Raw genomic sequence first — 16,381 nt, 5'->3', positions numbered from 1 at the left:
AGTTCTGCAGAAGGTGGTTGATCTACTTTGCATGGAAAGATACAATGCCTGGTCAGTTTGCTGAGTGAGAATTCATCAAGGTAGGAGTTGTAAGTCTCTGATTACCAGACATCTACATATTCTAACATGAAACAAATAGAGGTTATCTCTGCATGGACCTCTAAAAGCATTCAAGGTGTGGTGTGTAAGAACAGAACCCAAGTGATATGCTGAATTTTGGGGGGGATTTCCACCAAAAAGAATGCCTTTTTCAATCACACTCCTTAAGTGTTTTCCTTTGTTAGACCTTTACAGCTGAGATAGAATAGATCCCTAGTGAGATGGAACATGCAGCAACCATGTGCTCAAGGAGGTGGAGATAAGCAGTAGGAGGCCCCTATCCATCAGTGTTCTAATTGTGGAATGTGTTCGGCACACTTATGGCAAACCAGTTTTTTTTTACTTTCCAGCCAGCAGTTGAATTGTGTAGTTATTGATTTCCCGTCAAACTGTCAGTTAGGGCAGCTGAGATAATGGCAAATTAACATTCATTCACCAACATCAGTGCTGGGCTTTTAAACAAGAACACATCAGACAGGGACTCGAGGCAATCATTACCGTTGTGCTTGGGTTTAAACGATTTGTAGTAGCCAGTGATTATGATAATGACTTTTGATCATCTCTGAATTTGCCCCTTGTGTTCATTCCATCAGCCTGTATTATGTATTAATGTAGTCTTTGTTTGCAATGTATATATACAGGTACATACTGGTCACAGAGAATTAACTAATGAAAGGAAAAGATGGGGGGAGTGACATGTTGAAAGCATCTTGGCGAAAGTGAGTAGTGTGAATTGAAAAAGACATCCATTACAATTGCAATTCACACAAAGCTGTCGATGGCAAAGAAGTTCTAATCCCCTCTCTCCTGGTCATTATTTTTCTTATAGTGAAAGAGGAACAGATCCTCAGCTGATATAATTTGCATAACTACAGTGAAGTCAGTTTATACCAGCTGAGAATCTAATGCTCTTACTCTTTCCTATCCTTACATTTTCACTCCATACTGTGGGTGAAATCCTGGCTCTACTGAAGTCAGTAGCAAAACTCACATGGACTTCAGTGGGGACAGGATTTCACCCAATGTTTTCGCCAAAAATTGGTTCTCTAAAATGATATGATGGGCCTCCATTTTTATCCTCTCATGGATTCTAGGTCATTCCCCCCACCCCCTTCAGTTTACAACTGGGATAATTTTCTAACTGATGACCAAAAACTCAAGCTGAGACTAGAAAATCAGTCTGAGATCTTTCTACATACCTTCCATGATCACCAGTAATAGATTATGGAGTCTGACAATTGTGCTGTTGATGCCTGATGTGGAGCAGAATCCAGCTCATATGCCCACAGCTGTATAGATCTAAAGGGATTGGAAGGAAAGATGGTTTGTGCCAGTAAAGTGAGCAGGTATGACTCAGACCCACAGGAATGACCTATATTGACTAAGAAGGTGCCATTTTTATACAGTTACCTTTCTAGCTATAGCTGCAGATTAAACACCTACTAGGAAAACATTTAAAAGTCCGTACCTCCTGTGCATGCTGTTATGAGCTGTGTGGTTTGTTTCCTGGAACTGGCTATATTCTATCGCTAGCTACGCCAATAATGTTCGCTGTCACTTTTCTTCCTGACATCTTAGCCCTGGTCTACAATGGGGGGAGGGGGTGTCAATCTAAGTTACGCAACTTCAGCTACATGAATAACGTAGCTGAAGTTGATGTACTTAGCCCTACTCACTGTGGTGTCTTCACGAGGGTGAGTCGACTGCTGACGCTCCCCTGTCGACTCCGCCTTCGCCTCTTGCAGCGGTGGAGTACAGGAGTCGACGGGAGAGTGCTCGGGCGTTGATTTATCGTGTCTAGATAGATGCGATAAATTGACCCTCCGCTGGATCGATTGCTGCCCGCCAATCCGACGGGTAGTGTAGACATACCCTTAGTCTTTTTGGCCATTGCGCTAGGCGCTGTACAAACATATAGTTTGAGACTGTCCCTGTCCAAAAGAGCTGAGAGTCTAAATAGACATGACAGACAAAGGGGGAGCTAAAGAAAAGAAACAGAGGGGGAACTGATAAAGAGAGATCCAGTGATTTCCCAAGGTCACACAGGAAGTCTGCAGCAGAGCTAGGAATGGAACTCAAATCTGCTGAGCCCTCCCCCCAACCCCAAAGTCTTAAGCAGAGGACTGTCTGTCCTCATGCATAAAGGAGAATGTAAAACAGAACTGAGTCATGTGGATTTATTTTGGTTGTGCCTTTGTCTCCATTCTGAAAGGCCATTATTGATGCGAGGTAGTCCTTACTCCACTAAGTGGTCTGACTGAACTCGCTCGATTTGACCCTCATTGGCTAAATGACTTGAAAAATGTGTACAAAGAAATATGTTAATGAACTGCTGTTTTTTCTGGTCACTAAAAGAGTGAGCTGCATAGTGCAGTGTGATTAATATGGAGGAACTCTTCTGAGACAGAAGCTAAAATTTTCAAGCTGGGTTGCCTGAAGTTAAGCAGCTAAATAAAAGTGGTCTGATTTTCAAAGGTGCTGAGTATCTCCACTTCTTATTGACTTCAGTGGAATTTGCGGGTAGTCAGCACTACTCAAAATCAGGTATTTAAGGTGTCTAATTTTGGATTATGAGCCTAATTTTAGACAACTGAGTTTGAAATTTTGGGCCTGAGATTTTCCTGGCTAAAGGTGACTGCAGTTGGCTGGTGACTGCCAACTGTTTTCACTGAATATTCGCTGTGTTCAGTCTCTTCTGCTGCAGCAAGAGCTTCTTAATCTAGTCAGATTTCAGAACTATTCATTCTACCAAAGCTCAATCATCAGTGGAACTCTGAGGCAATGGGTGAGGGCCATAGTACAGGTAACTTTTATTGATCTGCTGAAGGCCTTTGATTCAGTCAGCCATATATTTCTCCTCCAAAACTCAAGAATAGTGCATCCATAATGGTTTGGAAGTAACCTAAGAAATCATAACCTGCTTTCTGAAAGCAAAGTGAGCTCTGATCCAAGGACATTACAAATGGGGGGATCTCAGAGATTTGATCTGGGGCATCCGATAGTTTCTATTTTGGTTTGTAATAATCCAGCATATTGTTTTCACTTCTGTATAGATGGTGCTGCTGATCCAGTTTTGTATTACAGTGCACTTTCCTTGTTGCAAGTTATCAGCAGTATTCAATTAGATTATGCTGGAAGATGAGTCTTCTCCAGTGAACTGATTTTAAATTAATTCAGAACCCAAACCATGATGTTTGGTTCACTTCCCAGAGGACAAAAATGGTCTGCCTCATCAGTGATTAAGCAAGCGGCTAATGGGCTAGTTTAAGCATCTTGGAATCTTCCCTTATTATGCCAGCATTATGTTGTCTCCAAGGTTGGGACCATCATAAAGTGAAAAGAGAGTTAGTTTGCCAGAAAATAGATTGGCCAGCAATATCTATCACCCATCTTGGACTGTGGGGCATTGATTGTAGTGTTCACAGTGGTGTTATCAACAGAGGCTACAAGTATTATATTATTTTGAAATGTGATTGTCTCAGGTAATCAGTTTAGTTACTGATGCATAACAGCAGTTCCCTCCCAGTTACTGTACATAATTTATAATTCTGCTGCAGAATGCTATGTGCTTATGCAGTTACACACTTCCCTGAACTCTGATGGGTTCTGGCTCTCTGATTTTCATGACTATACGAACTCAGCCGAACAGTGTGCATATTCCCGTACCTTCATGGTTGACCGTCATTAACCAATCGGATCACAGGGATTTGCATAATTATTGTATAGTTAATGAGAAATACTGTTGTGTGAATGTACAGATCTCTGTGCTCCGGCTTCTATAACGCTTCTGTTTTGTTTAGCTCCTTTATTGAAGGCTATCAAACTGTTCGAGAGTAGAAAGATGCTGCCTCAGCATCAGCTGAAGCAGAAAACTCCAAAATGGAGACAAAAAAGAAATGAGAGAACGCCAAAAGCCCAGAAAAGGAGTGTCCAACTGTGGAAAATAAATATAAAAGATGAATTTTCTCCTTCCTCCCATCTCACTGCCCATCCTCCTTACCAGAAGGGAAAGAGAGTAGGGATCATCTCAGATGAACTCAGTTTGACTACATGGCCTGGTTACACCAATGAATTCAAGTTGATGCAGTGCAAACAGACTGCAGTTCTTCTGGGGAGGAAAGCCTTTCTGACCTGGAAGGACAGGAGAGGTGGAAAAAGGTGATAGGTCGAAGAGAAATTAATTAAAAATAAATTCAGGGTTAAGATAGGGATCATATTGTCTTTTAAATGTCAGGTTGAGACAGGTGGGTTTTCAGAGATGGTTACTTCTCCGGGTAGACCTCTGAATAGCAGTCAGATGTTTAAATTCTGATTTAAATTCAGTTCCCAAACTTGGCCAGTGTTGAATTAGTCACCTGGGTACTGTTCCAAAGCACACTGGGAATCTTTTCACCGACTTCACTGCTCTTTGGATCAGCCTGTTAGAAATTAATTGCCAGCTAACCAGAAAATTTTCTGTCACTGGCTGAAATTTACCATCAAAACTGTGTTTTTCTGAAATGTTGTCTGCTTCTGTGGGAAAATGTGTACTTTTTGGTGCCCTTTCCTTCAGGGCCGGCTCTAGGATTTTTGCCGCCCCAAGCAAAAAAATTTGTGGTCGCCCCCGCTTTTTTTTGTGCCCTCCCCCCCGCCCCCGGCTCCGCCCCTTCCCAAACCCTTCCCCAAATCCCTGGCCCCACCTCCTCCCCCGGGCGTGCCGCATTCCCCCCCCTCATTGCTTCCTGCGGCTCCCCCCCCCCGCAACCCCCCGCCCTAGCTCACCTCCGCTCCGCCTGCTCCCCTGAACACGCCGCCGCTCCGCTTCTCCCCCCTCCCTCTCAGGCAAGGGAGAGGCAGCACGTTCAGGGGAGCAGGCGGAGCGGAGGCGAGTGAGTGGGGGGGGAGCGCAGGAAGTAATGGGGCGGGGGGGTAGAGGAACCGCTCCCCGCCCCAGCTCACCTCCGCTCCATCACTGCCGCCCAGGGCTGCCCGGGGAGGGGGGGTGGGGGGCAAGTGGGGCAATTTGCCCCAGGCCCTGGGCCCCTCAGGGGCCCCCATGAGAGGTTTCAGCGGCACAGGGGCGGCGGGGGCACATTTCTAGGGGCGGCATGGCCGGCGCCGGAATGCTGCCCCTAGAAATGTACCACCCCAAGCACCTGCTTGTTTTGCTGGTCCCTAGAGCCGGCCCTGCTTTCCTTCCCCGCTCCCATCCCTCCTCCAAAATCTGGCCAGAATTTTTTTATATTCAAATTTCCACTGAAAATGGAAAATTTTCCACAGGGGGAAAAATCGCTCTCTTTTTTTAATTTTTTTAAACCAGTTCTATCAATTAACTCAAGTTAGCTAACGCATTTATATTGCTACCCAAAAAGTCACAAATATTTGTTACAGGACATAGACGTTGATGGGTCTTATATATTGGTACAAATGTTTGTGTGATGCTCAACTAGCATGTGGAAAATGTTTGCCAATTAACTAGTTAGCCATTTATTAACTGAAGGTAAAGTTATGGTATCGACAAACCATTAGAAATTAAGAGCTCTTCCAGGTGCCATTAACCAATTCTCTGATCAGTCACCAGGTAGGAAGCATTGAAAGTGGGAGAAACATGCAGCTGATAGTTCAGGAGTTGGAGATGGGTTTCAGAGTAACAGCCGTGTTAGTCTGTATTCGCAAAAAGAAAAGGAGTACTTGTGGCACCTTAGAGACTAACCAATTTATTTGAGCATGAGCTTTCGTGAGCTACAGCTCACTTCATCGGATGCATCCGATGCAGTGAGCTGTAGCTCACGAAAGCTCATGCTCAAATAAATTGGTTAGTCTCTAAGGTGCCACAAGTACTCCTTTTCTTTTTGAGTTGGAGATGGTTATTTTCTAGCCCCTCTAAGCTAAACGTTTGTTCAAACAGTTCAAATACTATGGAGATTTTTTTTTTTTAAAAATGATTTTTAAATTTCAGTTGATTTCTGTTCCATAGGCTAAACCAGGGTAGTCATTTTTTTTGTCAAGGTCCAAATTTCTTGGTCAAGATATACTCGAGGTCCAGACTCCAGAGAAAATAATAATAAAAAATAAACAATAATGTTGATAACAAGTAAATAAAAAGATTCAATGGCATCTCGTGGTCTGGATTTGGCCTGTGACCTGCCTATTGACTGTCCCTGGTCTAACCTATCTCTTGAAACTCATAAATTTCTAGCTCATCTCAACTGAGCAAATATTATGTCTTGATTAGGTGAGCTATTAGATATGTTTAGCATTCAATGAAGATATAAATAGATATGATTTTTCCATGGTTTTCATTTTATTACATGAGCTTTCCCTTTAATTACCGGAGTGCTCCAAATCTTCATTAACTAAATAGGATGCAGAAGATGGTCATTAGTTTAGAATATAAATCCTGCTGGCATATTTAAATGCTTTTCACTTGACTAATTGAAATCTCCAGTATTCACAAATCCCTGGAAAGCATTAGAATTTTATCATTTATACAGGAGTATGATTTTAGACAATGTTTTTTGAGTATATTATTCTACAGTGATTATTATTCCCATTTGGCCTGTAAAGAAATTTGACCTGGTATGAGTAGGAATAAAGATGATTATTTAAACACTCGCAAAAAGTTTCTAGTGCGTTTTGTAGAAGGCCCTGATGGTCAGAATCGAGACAAAACACAGTCTGAGACACATTAGACCTCCCTTGCTTTGTGGAGTTGCCGTACCCTGCCACTACAAGTTATTTCACAAGAGAATTTTATGCTCTTTAATAGGTCCCTGGTTCATGTTCCATCGTGCCCCAGTGAACAAGAAGTTGTTGGCATTGGTATAATGTTAAGAAGCACTGCAGGCATAGAGCGAAGACATGGGAAATGATGACCAGACTTTCAACCCTCCTCGACTTTCAGGGAGGTTTTATCATTCATCAAAACTTCTTGGCCCTTCCTCAATCTGATGGTATATCTGTCTGAAGACTTGGATATGAGCTGCAATCACCCCTAACATCAATAACACCCATTGTAGGGCTTCATTTTAAAATTCAGAATTCCTTAAACTTTATAACTTGATTGCAGACTAACCTCAGAGGGTGAAAATAACCTCCGTGCAGAGAGCCAGCACATGGTAGAGGCACCCTCAGACTCATAACTGGGCTTAAATGTGACTTTAAAATTTCTACAGTTCTGCATGTAAAATGATTTGTATGCACAAGTACTGCAGTCACTGATTTGTAGTTTCCATCTAACTGCTTTTTAACATTTTTTATCTGGGAATTACAGGATGGTATTTGCCGTCAAAAAGAACAAATTCTCTAGGGGTTTGAAAGTGTTCTGGTTCCCTAGAAACGCTCTTTAATTTATTATATGAGTGTTAGGGACTGTGGTGAGAAGGAGGATTGCTGGGTAATTAAGGCAGTGGACTGGGAATCAACAGATCTGCGTTCGTTCCCAGCTCAATCACAGACTACCTGTGTGACCTTGAGCGAGTCACTTAATTGTTCTGTGCCTCAATTCCCCACCTTCTGTTTGTATGTTTTATCAATTTCTCCTACCCTTTGTCTGTCTTCTCTAGAAAATGTTGCTCTTCAGGGAAGGGATTGTTTCTTACTGTGTGTATATTTGTTCCGTGCCTAGCGCAATGGGGCACAATTGTTGACGGAGTCCTTTAGATGTTAATATTAAACAAATAATAAGTGATTAGTGAAATATGCAATTAGGGTTTTTAAGTGCCTCAGGACACTACCACAAGCAATAATAAGCTTGGGCTTCTCATCAGTTCTGTTTTTTATTGTGTCCATCAAAAACAGCTTTGTATATAGGTCAGCAAAAGTGAGCTACAGGGTATGTTTCCCACTACATTTCTCCCTCGAAAAGCATTTTGAGTCTGCATGCACTAGATAGGGTAAATTCTTAATCTAAACCTCGGCAGGTCAAGGCATTAGCAGTCAGCACAGTAGAGGGGAGAGCTCTGTGTTTGCCATGCAGTGAATATGACACTTAACTATTTAGTCTGGGTTAACAGATTTTTCACACTCTGTTTTTCAGACCACAACTTTCAGCACCTTGGCCAATGAGAAGTCCTTATCTGACCGCAAATGGGTAAGCTAACCGTTCAGCTTTACAGCTCCTCCTTAGGATGCTACAGGGCTTCCGAGCTCCAGAGCGTCTAGCAAAAGACGTGGCCGTCTTACTGAGAGCAGGCAGCTGCTATAATTAAATAATACATTACAAAGCAGTGGAAACTTGACAGGCTGTGGTTCAAACAAAGGTAAACTCCCTTTCATTTTGTCTTTAGTGTGTGTGGAAAGGCTCTTTCCAAATTTCTCATTGTGTCACAGCTTCTATTTTAGAGGATTAGAAAAAATGTCAATGAGAAAAAATTTGGATGTCTCTGTGCAATTTAATATTTGCTCTCATTTAGGTTTTTGGTAAAGTGACCTGGAATTTATTATTTTAAAAGCACAATGACAAAATGTTGATTTTGGAGGTGGGTAGTGGACACGAATCAATCTTTTTGCATCAAAACCTGCTTACGATTCACCACGGTAATTTTTTTAAAGCACTCTGCCTGCTTAGCTAAAGAGTTCCTGGTATATTAATTAGCATTTATTGGAAGAAGATCCAGTAACAATAAGATATGTCTACACTGCATCTGGGAGTGAGCCTCCCAGCCCAGGTCTACAGACTCATGCTGGTGTAGATGTTGCTTTGATGTTCCAGGCCTGAGAGCCCAAGCTTCAGCCAGAGCTGCAACATCTGCATAGCTATTGTTCGCATGCTAGCTTGAGCCCCTCTAAGACAAATCTGTGGGCCCAGGCTGGGAGGCTTGTAGACATACCTCATATAGTTTCCGAACACCTATGCTGTCTAACAGCTTCTTGGGCTGCAGAGTCCTATGATCTCTTTCATCTGCCATTTGATCTGAAGTTTAACTAGCTATTAATTAGCCACTCTCAATAACTTGAACATATTTTTGATATCTACTGATAAGGAAAACCCACGTGTGGAAGCAGCTCACCCATTTGTAAAAGCTGCCTACTTCTTCTTAAAGCTTCGTAAAAACTCTGCCTTGCTGATGTCCCGTCACTCCTGGTATTACTGGAAAAATTGGCAGCAAGGAATGCTTCTCACTGTAGCAAATCTTGCTAATACCATTACTGGAATTTTCATTCGACTTATATAGATACAAATGAAGTATTAATAATGGGTATAAATTGCTCCTCAAGGCCTTTCTGGATACCCGTCTCTTCACTTGACTGTCCAGTTGGTATGTTTACCATCTGTTTGAAAGACTCTAGTTTATAATCCTCAGCCATATAAAAAGATCTGTCATCTTAAGGAAAAAAGGGGATTTTAGTGCAGGTGAAATGTTGAATTCCTCGGCTTATCCAACCTTCAGGCACAGGCTTCTCCACACTGCCCTGCCAACATGCCCCAGTATTGACCCAGAGAGACCAGTTGTAATTATGAGAGGATAGTTCAGGATCTCGGCCAGCTCCACATCTGGTATAAATCCATGTAGCTCCATTGACATCAGTGGTCCTATCCCAGTTTTCACCAGCTGAGGATCTGGACCTTGATGCCTATTCAGTTATTGCTCTTCTCTCTATTGTGACTGTCCGCTATGGTGTCCTGGGCAAATGCTAGTATGAGTAATTATAGTCTAAATTATCCCATACTTTCAGTGTGCTCCAGTATTCCTCAAATAATCAGATCTCCCTGTCTGGCTTCTGTTGCATTTCCTGGTGACAGAGCATCCTATTAAGTGAATTTCAAAGACAACGTACAGTAATGACAGCCAGAGGAATCAATAAGTGAGGAGACCATATTAATTTAGTTGATGGGTATTTTTGTTGTTTCAGGGAACATTTGCATTTTTCTACTTTATTATAAAACATAAGGACACAACAAAAGTGCTATTTATAAATTTCCATTATGAATTGTTCTACACTCATCTGTCTTACTGTTTTTCAGTCCCTGCCATTCACTGTTGCTGGGGAAAAACAAACTGCATGGGATGGAACCATCCTAAATAAGGCCCTGATTCAGCAAAACACTGAATGTGGTTAAGGTCAACTGAGGTCAGTGGAGCTTAAAGACATGCTGGAAGTTAAGCATTTGCTTCAGTAATGATGAATGTAAGCAGGTGCTTCAAGTTGAACACTTGCTTCATCAATCTGCTGAATCAGGGTCAAATCCCATCCCTGTTAAACGGAATTATTATTTAGTAATTGGAAATTTGTTCACTGTGCCAAAATGTATAGATTTTATTTAAATATAGTAAAACAGAAAGCACTCAATCAGCCCTCCACTCCGAGATTATATGAGAGAAAATCCATACCTCCTACAGTATCTTCCCAGGGCCAGACAAAATTTGTACAGTATTTGATATTCTATATGACAGAGTGGTGCTAAAAGCACCATATAGCGATGAGTAAAGAGAAATAATGTGTTCTGGTCTAGGCTACCCAGCAGTTTGATGAAGTTGGGTGATCTGTACAGTGCTGTTTATGAAATGTTTTCCTAGAATTTCCATAAAATCTGCATGGCTATTTTATGTATTTGATCTAAACCTTGGCTCCGGCTCTCCCCTGTCTAGCAGGTATGTCAAGGACAGACATGTTTGCACAAGACGGTGCCACATCCCCTGTTAGCCTGTTGCATGTATTGTTCATTTTAGATTTACAAGGAGGATGTTTCACTCACAGAGATGGGGTTACCTTCATTCGGGAAAAGAGATTATTGGAAATGCACAGTATAATGGAACAATGGAAGTATCAGCTGTTTCATCATTTCCTGAGGAGTACTGCTTTTCTGATTAAATACGTCCCCAAACAATGACGTTAATGGATGGGTATTTACTTAACATTCTATAGGAGTGTTTGATATTTGACAGGAGGTATCGTACAAGTGTTAATTCTGAATTCCAAGAGGATATGTTTCAGGAATGGCCTCTAGAAATATTTGTGTAACTGCAGATGATGATATATATATTGGCTTAGATTGCAGTCTTGCAAAGCAGGTCAGGGAGGCTATTTTCACTTAGTGGAATACAGGGGGTCTTGTGAAATGACTCCACTAAATCATTTGGTGACCAATCAAGTTAACAAAGAAATAGGTGAAGTGGTGTCTAATTTAGATAGTATTTTAGAGCTGATGGCAGATTTACAGACCTGATAATTGAGAGAAGTACTATATAACTATCTATGTCTATCTATAGCTATCTAAAGAGCTTATATATAGAGCTGGCTGACGCTTTTTGGAAAAACATTTTTTTCACTGAAAAATTCAGGCAACGGAGGCATTTCATGAAATCATGCCGAAATGATTCCCCCACCCCCAGTTTGGCCAGTGAACTGAAAAATCACCCACCTCTGCCTGTATGACCCACATTACCGTCACAGTTGAATGCCTCACAGTCTTTAATGTATTTATCTTTACAACACCTCTGTGAGATAAGGAAATGTTACTATCCCCATTTTACAGATGGGGAACTGAGGCACAAACTAAGGCCAAGATCCACAAAGGTATTTGAAATTATTGAAGCCTGAATAAGTTTCAACCCAATTTTGCAGTCTAAAGAGCATTAGAACTTTTGGGTGCCTCTCTGAACCCGGCCTCTAAGCTATCAGAAGTCTGCACATGTGGGTGCCACTTTTCAAGACATGCACGCAGCATCCACTGGACAAATGATCTTATAACCCTTGAAAATGCAACTGCTGCAGTACTGCAACCCCAAATGTTCAGTCTGCTCCCCCAAAAGAATGAGAGTGACTTTAAAAGTAATCAGATTTTTAAAAACAAAAGATTCTAGGTTCATTTTATTTATCTTCTGTTTTGTGAGCCATTACCATGTGTTCCGATCAAATTTTCCAGCTTTTGTCTCAACGAGGAGGCCTAGAAATTTCTTTAGTCTTAAGTAAAAGCAGAGATTCTCACATAATCTCTTGTGCTTAGCATCTTAAATCAAATCATCAAATATTACAAGACTGTCGAAAAAGTAATAGGAATTGGCAACACTGCAAGTGGATGCTGATCACTAAGGTTGAAAGCTTGTCAATGATTTTTTTTTTTTTCCAAAAAAATCCTAGACCTGATGACCATCCAGGGCTGGGTTTCGTAAGAACCGTGACCAAAGATCCCTTGGTTTTTGCGGAAGACCCAAAGTCCGTTCACAGCTGTAAGGGACAGTGCCATCCGGGCCACTGCAGGTGGCAGCGGGACTACTGCTGCAAGCTCCCTCCCTACTGGCTGCCTGCAGCTAAGCCAACTTCTTGACTGAGCAACTAGCATGACTTCTGGCCATAAGGAAAGGCCACACGGTCTAGTGGACTAAGCAACGGGGACCTGAGTCTCCATCTTCACCAGGATCTGATGCTTCGTGTGTGATGGCTGGCTCAGGGAAAGTGGGCTATTCATGGAAGGGAGGGTGCCAACTTTATATGTGATAGGCCTGAGGATGATCTCTGCATATGCACTCACCTAGCTCGTTGTCAGTGTCACCCAGCATAGCTGTCCAGTGGCTCCTTGGGTTGACCAATCTGCTGAGGTTTTCAAAAACTAGGAGTAAACACTGTGCTCTATAAAACTGACAGGGATAGGACCCAAATCAGGGACATGCTTGCCTGTCTGGGATACATGGATACCCTACTTATGGATAAACTGCTGAGATTGTGGTTGTCATTCACATTAATGCAGAGTGGGATGTCCCCATGGGACACACATTAGTTGTTTTGTTTTGGGTAAGTGAGGCAGGAGTCATTCCTTTTCTTTGGGAGGGGCTTGGTGGCAAAATGTTCCAAAGGCCTAACAAAAGACATCAAGGCCCAATATGGCCAACTCTCACAATGTTGTTGTGGGTCTCATGATATTTTATGTTTTTCTTAAAGCAATAACTTCTGGAGTCATGTGATTAGGTGAGAATCTCAGCTTTCATTTTTTTAAAAATGCCAGATTTTAGCCCTCATGGCTCAGAGAAAAGCTTAAAAAGTGACCCACATTCACTCTAAAGGCTCAGAAACAAGGTGAATAAAATAAAACAGATACATATTATTTTTTTAACATTGTGATTTTTTTTTCTTAAGCCAATTTCTTGATTGAGACCTGACTCGTGATTTTTGAACGCTTGGATTTGGCAATACCGCTGACCTGCTAAGGACACTGAGAGTGAATTTTTTCCTTGAAAGACTCTTGCCTGAGTGTGAAAACAACTCTAAGTTAAAAGTAATTAAGGAGCTAGCAGTCCTGATTCATTTTTATTATACAACCTCAAAGCCTAACTGACTTCCCCAGGGTGGAACAATCAAGTGAGAAACAAGTGGCTGGTACTGTAGTTGCCTGTCTGGTCCCAATGTAATAATGTGGGGAGGAGGAGGTCAAAGAAAATGTAATGAAAAGGAAACTAAGTGACCCAAAATTGGAAGGTCTGAATTTTCAGCTCTCAAAGTGAAATGATTCCATAGAAATACTTAATCTAAGCCATGTCCATGGGGCCAAAGGGGAAGAATGTGTTATGAGAAAATAAGAAGATGCTATGCTGGGTCAAATGGACACGGAAACTAGGCTCTCCAGCTATCAAACAATGCAGTTCTCCCCCAAAGAAATGAACAAAGGTGACAAGATCAACAAGGAAAAATAGTCTATATCAAATAACCCTTAGTGGCTTTGAAGGGCAAAGAAACAATATGTGAAAAGACAGAAAAATCCAAGTGCAGCCATGTGCCAAAAGTAACAAAGGGTTTAACTGGCGGGGAGTAACAAGTCTGTTTAGGCTTGAAAAGAAAACCCAGTCAGGGTTTACCTTCACCAGTCTCAGGTAGCAGTTCTTAAGCATCTCCTGTCTACCACTAGTTCAGGCTTCGTTCCCAGCCAGTGCTTCCAAGTCCCAGCCCGGACATTAGTCTCTCCCCTGAGTGCACAGTAGTGATCCAAGAGTGAGCAAACTGTAAATAAATGGTTTGTTTATTATGATGTATAGAAATGGGGGGGGGGGGGGCAGCCAGCCATATGCTCTTCTCACTTTTGAGAGAGACTCTTTAAAAATACATTCTAAGGGCAGCAATTTGAGAACCCACCACATACCCCCCTTTCCCTCCCAAATTCCCTACTCCTACACCCCTGCCCCCATCTTCAAATGCCTGAGGGAAAAGATTGGTCTGGAAAGTCGTCAGATTCAGGCTATTTCAGTCTAAGTGGGGAGTGGATGTTAAAGTCAGGGGTCCCCCCTAGATAATGTAATGCCGGTAGCAGCACCCCACCTCCAGTGCTTCGGCTGATCTCAGCTATAGCCTCATGGCACGAGAGGAGAGGTGGAGAGGGAAGAGAGAGCCATGACCCCGAGGATCTAGTTTTCTCCCCAAAGGATAAGCATGCTTGGGAATGAGCATCACATGGGCTTACACTGCATCATATTCCTCTGTGTGTGTGTGTGTGTGTGTGTGTGTATGTATGTATGTGGGCGGGGGAATCAGCCAAACACAATGCATATAGAGCTAATGGGGGATATTAGTTGATGAGCAACTATAAAGATGCTAGCCCTGGCATAAGAAACTTCCATTCTAAGCCCATGATCCTGCAAGCTGCTCCACGCAGATTGGTCTTTGTGTCCATGGGGAGACCCATTGAAAGATAAGGGCCTAAAATAAATAGTCATCGTTTTTGTTTTATCCGACCATGGTACGTACAGAGGTAGGGAATGGACTGGAGACAGCTATAAACAAAGCGGAGGGGAATACTCCTTTCACATAGGAGTGATGGTTTTTTTTCTACACTTTTCCATGCATGCTTGCATCAAATGATTAGTTATTTTGCGTGTGGTGCCAACCCAACTGGCAGCACCAACATGGAGATTATAGGAGTGAAGCTAGTGGAAAGAAAACAAATTTGGGGGGGATGGGTGTAACAGAGGTGAGAGGATGTTCAACACAGCCAAAGGAGCAGTTCTGTACATGTGTATGTAAATTGGCCATTCTGAATGAAGGGTTGTACGAGAACTCCTCCTAGGATTTGAAGGTTGTGAATGTCATTTGAAAGTTTATTCTATTCTAGATTTGCAAGTATAGAAGGTCAAAACAAAACGCATAAAGAAAACAATGATCTGACTTTCTTCCTGTTTTCTTGACCTAGAATATTTCCAAAGTAGCACAGTACCAACTGTAACACCAGCATATTAGACTTGCTAGAATTTTGTATGCGGTGTAGTGGTAACCATGTTGGTCCCAGGATATTAGAGAGACAAGGTGGGTGAGATAATATCTTTTATTGGACCAACTTCTGGTGGTGTGAGAGCTTGAAAGTCATTTTTGTCACCAACAGACGTTAGTCCAATAAAAGATGATATATCTCACCCACCATGTCTTGCTAAAATTTTGTTAATTTACATAGTTAAATTCAGTTCGTAAAACTTCCTTTTAAAGTGATTTGATTTCACCACATATAGCCCTTCCTTGGACCCCTGGTTACGTTAAATAATTCGATAGCCATGAGAACTTCAGTGTTGATGATTCCACCCTGTAGGAGTTCCTCCTAGTGTCATGGAGTTTGGTAAACATAAACAGGGAACTGTGCAGGATGCGGTCTGTGATAAATCGTGCCATTATAATTAGCGCGATCATATCCAACAGTTAAGCCTTCTGTTCAGAAATACACATCACAGAGCCTGAATGCTGCCAATCCTCACTCAAGTCTCATTGACATGAATTCTCAAAGTCAGCAGGAGCTGAGACTTGGCACTCCTCTCCTCTTAACAATCCCTCTTCATTCACTCCCTATATTTTCTCTTTAAGAAAAAGCACGGGGGTATATGATGAGGCAGGAGGGAGCCCTATGTAACAAATCCAGATGGACCCTCAAATTATGTCCCTTTGTCTTCATGGCTGTTTGTCTGTCGTTCAGATTTTTCTCTCACTATTTCTTATATTTCAATTTTCCATGCAGTTGGTTCTTTAGTTGCAATATTATGACTTATATATTTGAGAAATGTTGGAATTTAGCTCCTGTTTGTGTTGGAGGAGAATGCTCACTCTGAGCAGTAACTGTAAAAAAACAAAAACAAACAAACAAACAATCTAACAAAATAAACAGGCAGTCCTGTGAAAACCAACCCTTTTAGAAACAAAAACACATGGGAAATGTTCACCAGTGTATTGTATTCTGTAATGTAATCTAATGCCTACCTGTGCTGGAAGATGCTGTAATGAGTTGACTAGTGTGTGAGCTCACTCCTGCCTTCTACTGGATGCAAGCAGCAGTGCTTAACTGCATGTCAGAGGACAAATACAGGGCTCCGTGGCAATTCTCCTTTAGTTCAAG

The 16,381-nt window shown here is 41.9% G+C and overlaps 1 protein-coding gene across 1 annotated transcript in view; it reads left to right on the top strand.

The window, feature by feature from the left end:
* RASGEF1B (RasGEF domain family member 1B) overlaps window positions 1-16,381 on the top strand; it is a 328,835-nt gene that overhangs the window by 93,310 nt on the left and 219,144 nt on the right. Inside the window, exon 3 of the mRNA XM_074950472.1 lies at window positions 8,117-8,170. Coding sequence (XP_074806573.1) covers window positions 8,117-8,170 — 54 coding nt within the window. The remainder of the gene's footprint in view (window positions 1-8,116; window positions 8,171-16,381) is intronic.

This window comes from Natator depressus, chromosome 4 (genome assembly GCF_965152275.1).
Source record: "Natator depressus isolate rNatDep1 chromosome 4, rNatDep2.hap1, whole genome shotgun sequence".
In the NCBI taxonomy this organism is placed as follows: domain Eukaryota; kingdom Metazoa; phylum Chordata; order Testudines; family Cheloniidae; genus Natator; species Natator depressus.
Note: the sequence above shows the minus strand (reverse complement) of the source record. Positions and strands in the feature narration are given on the sequence as shown.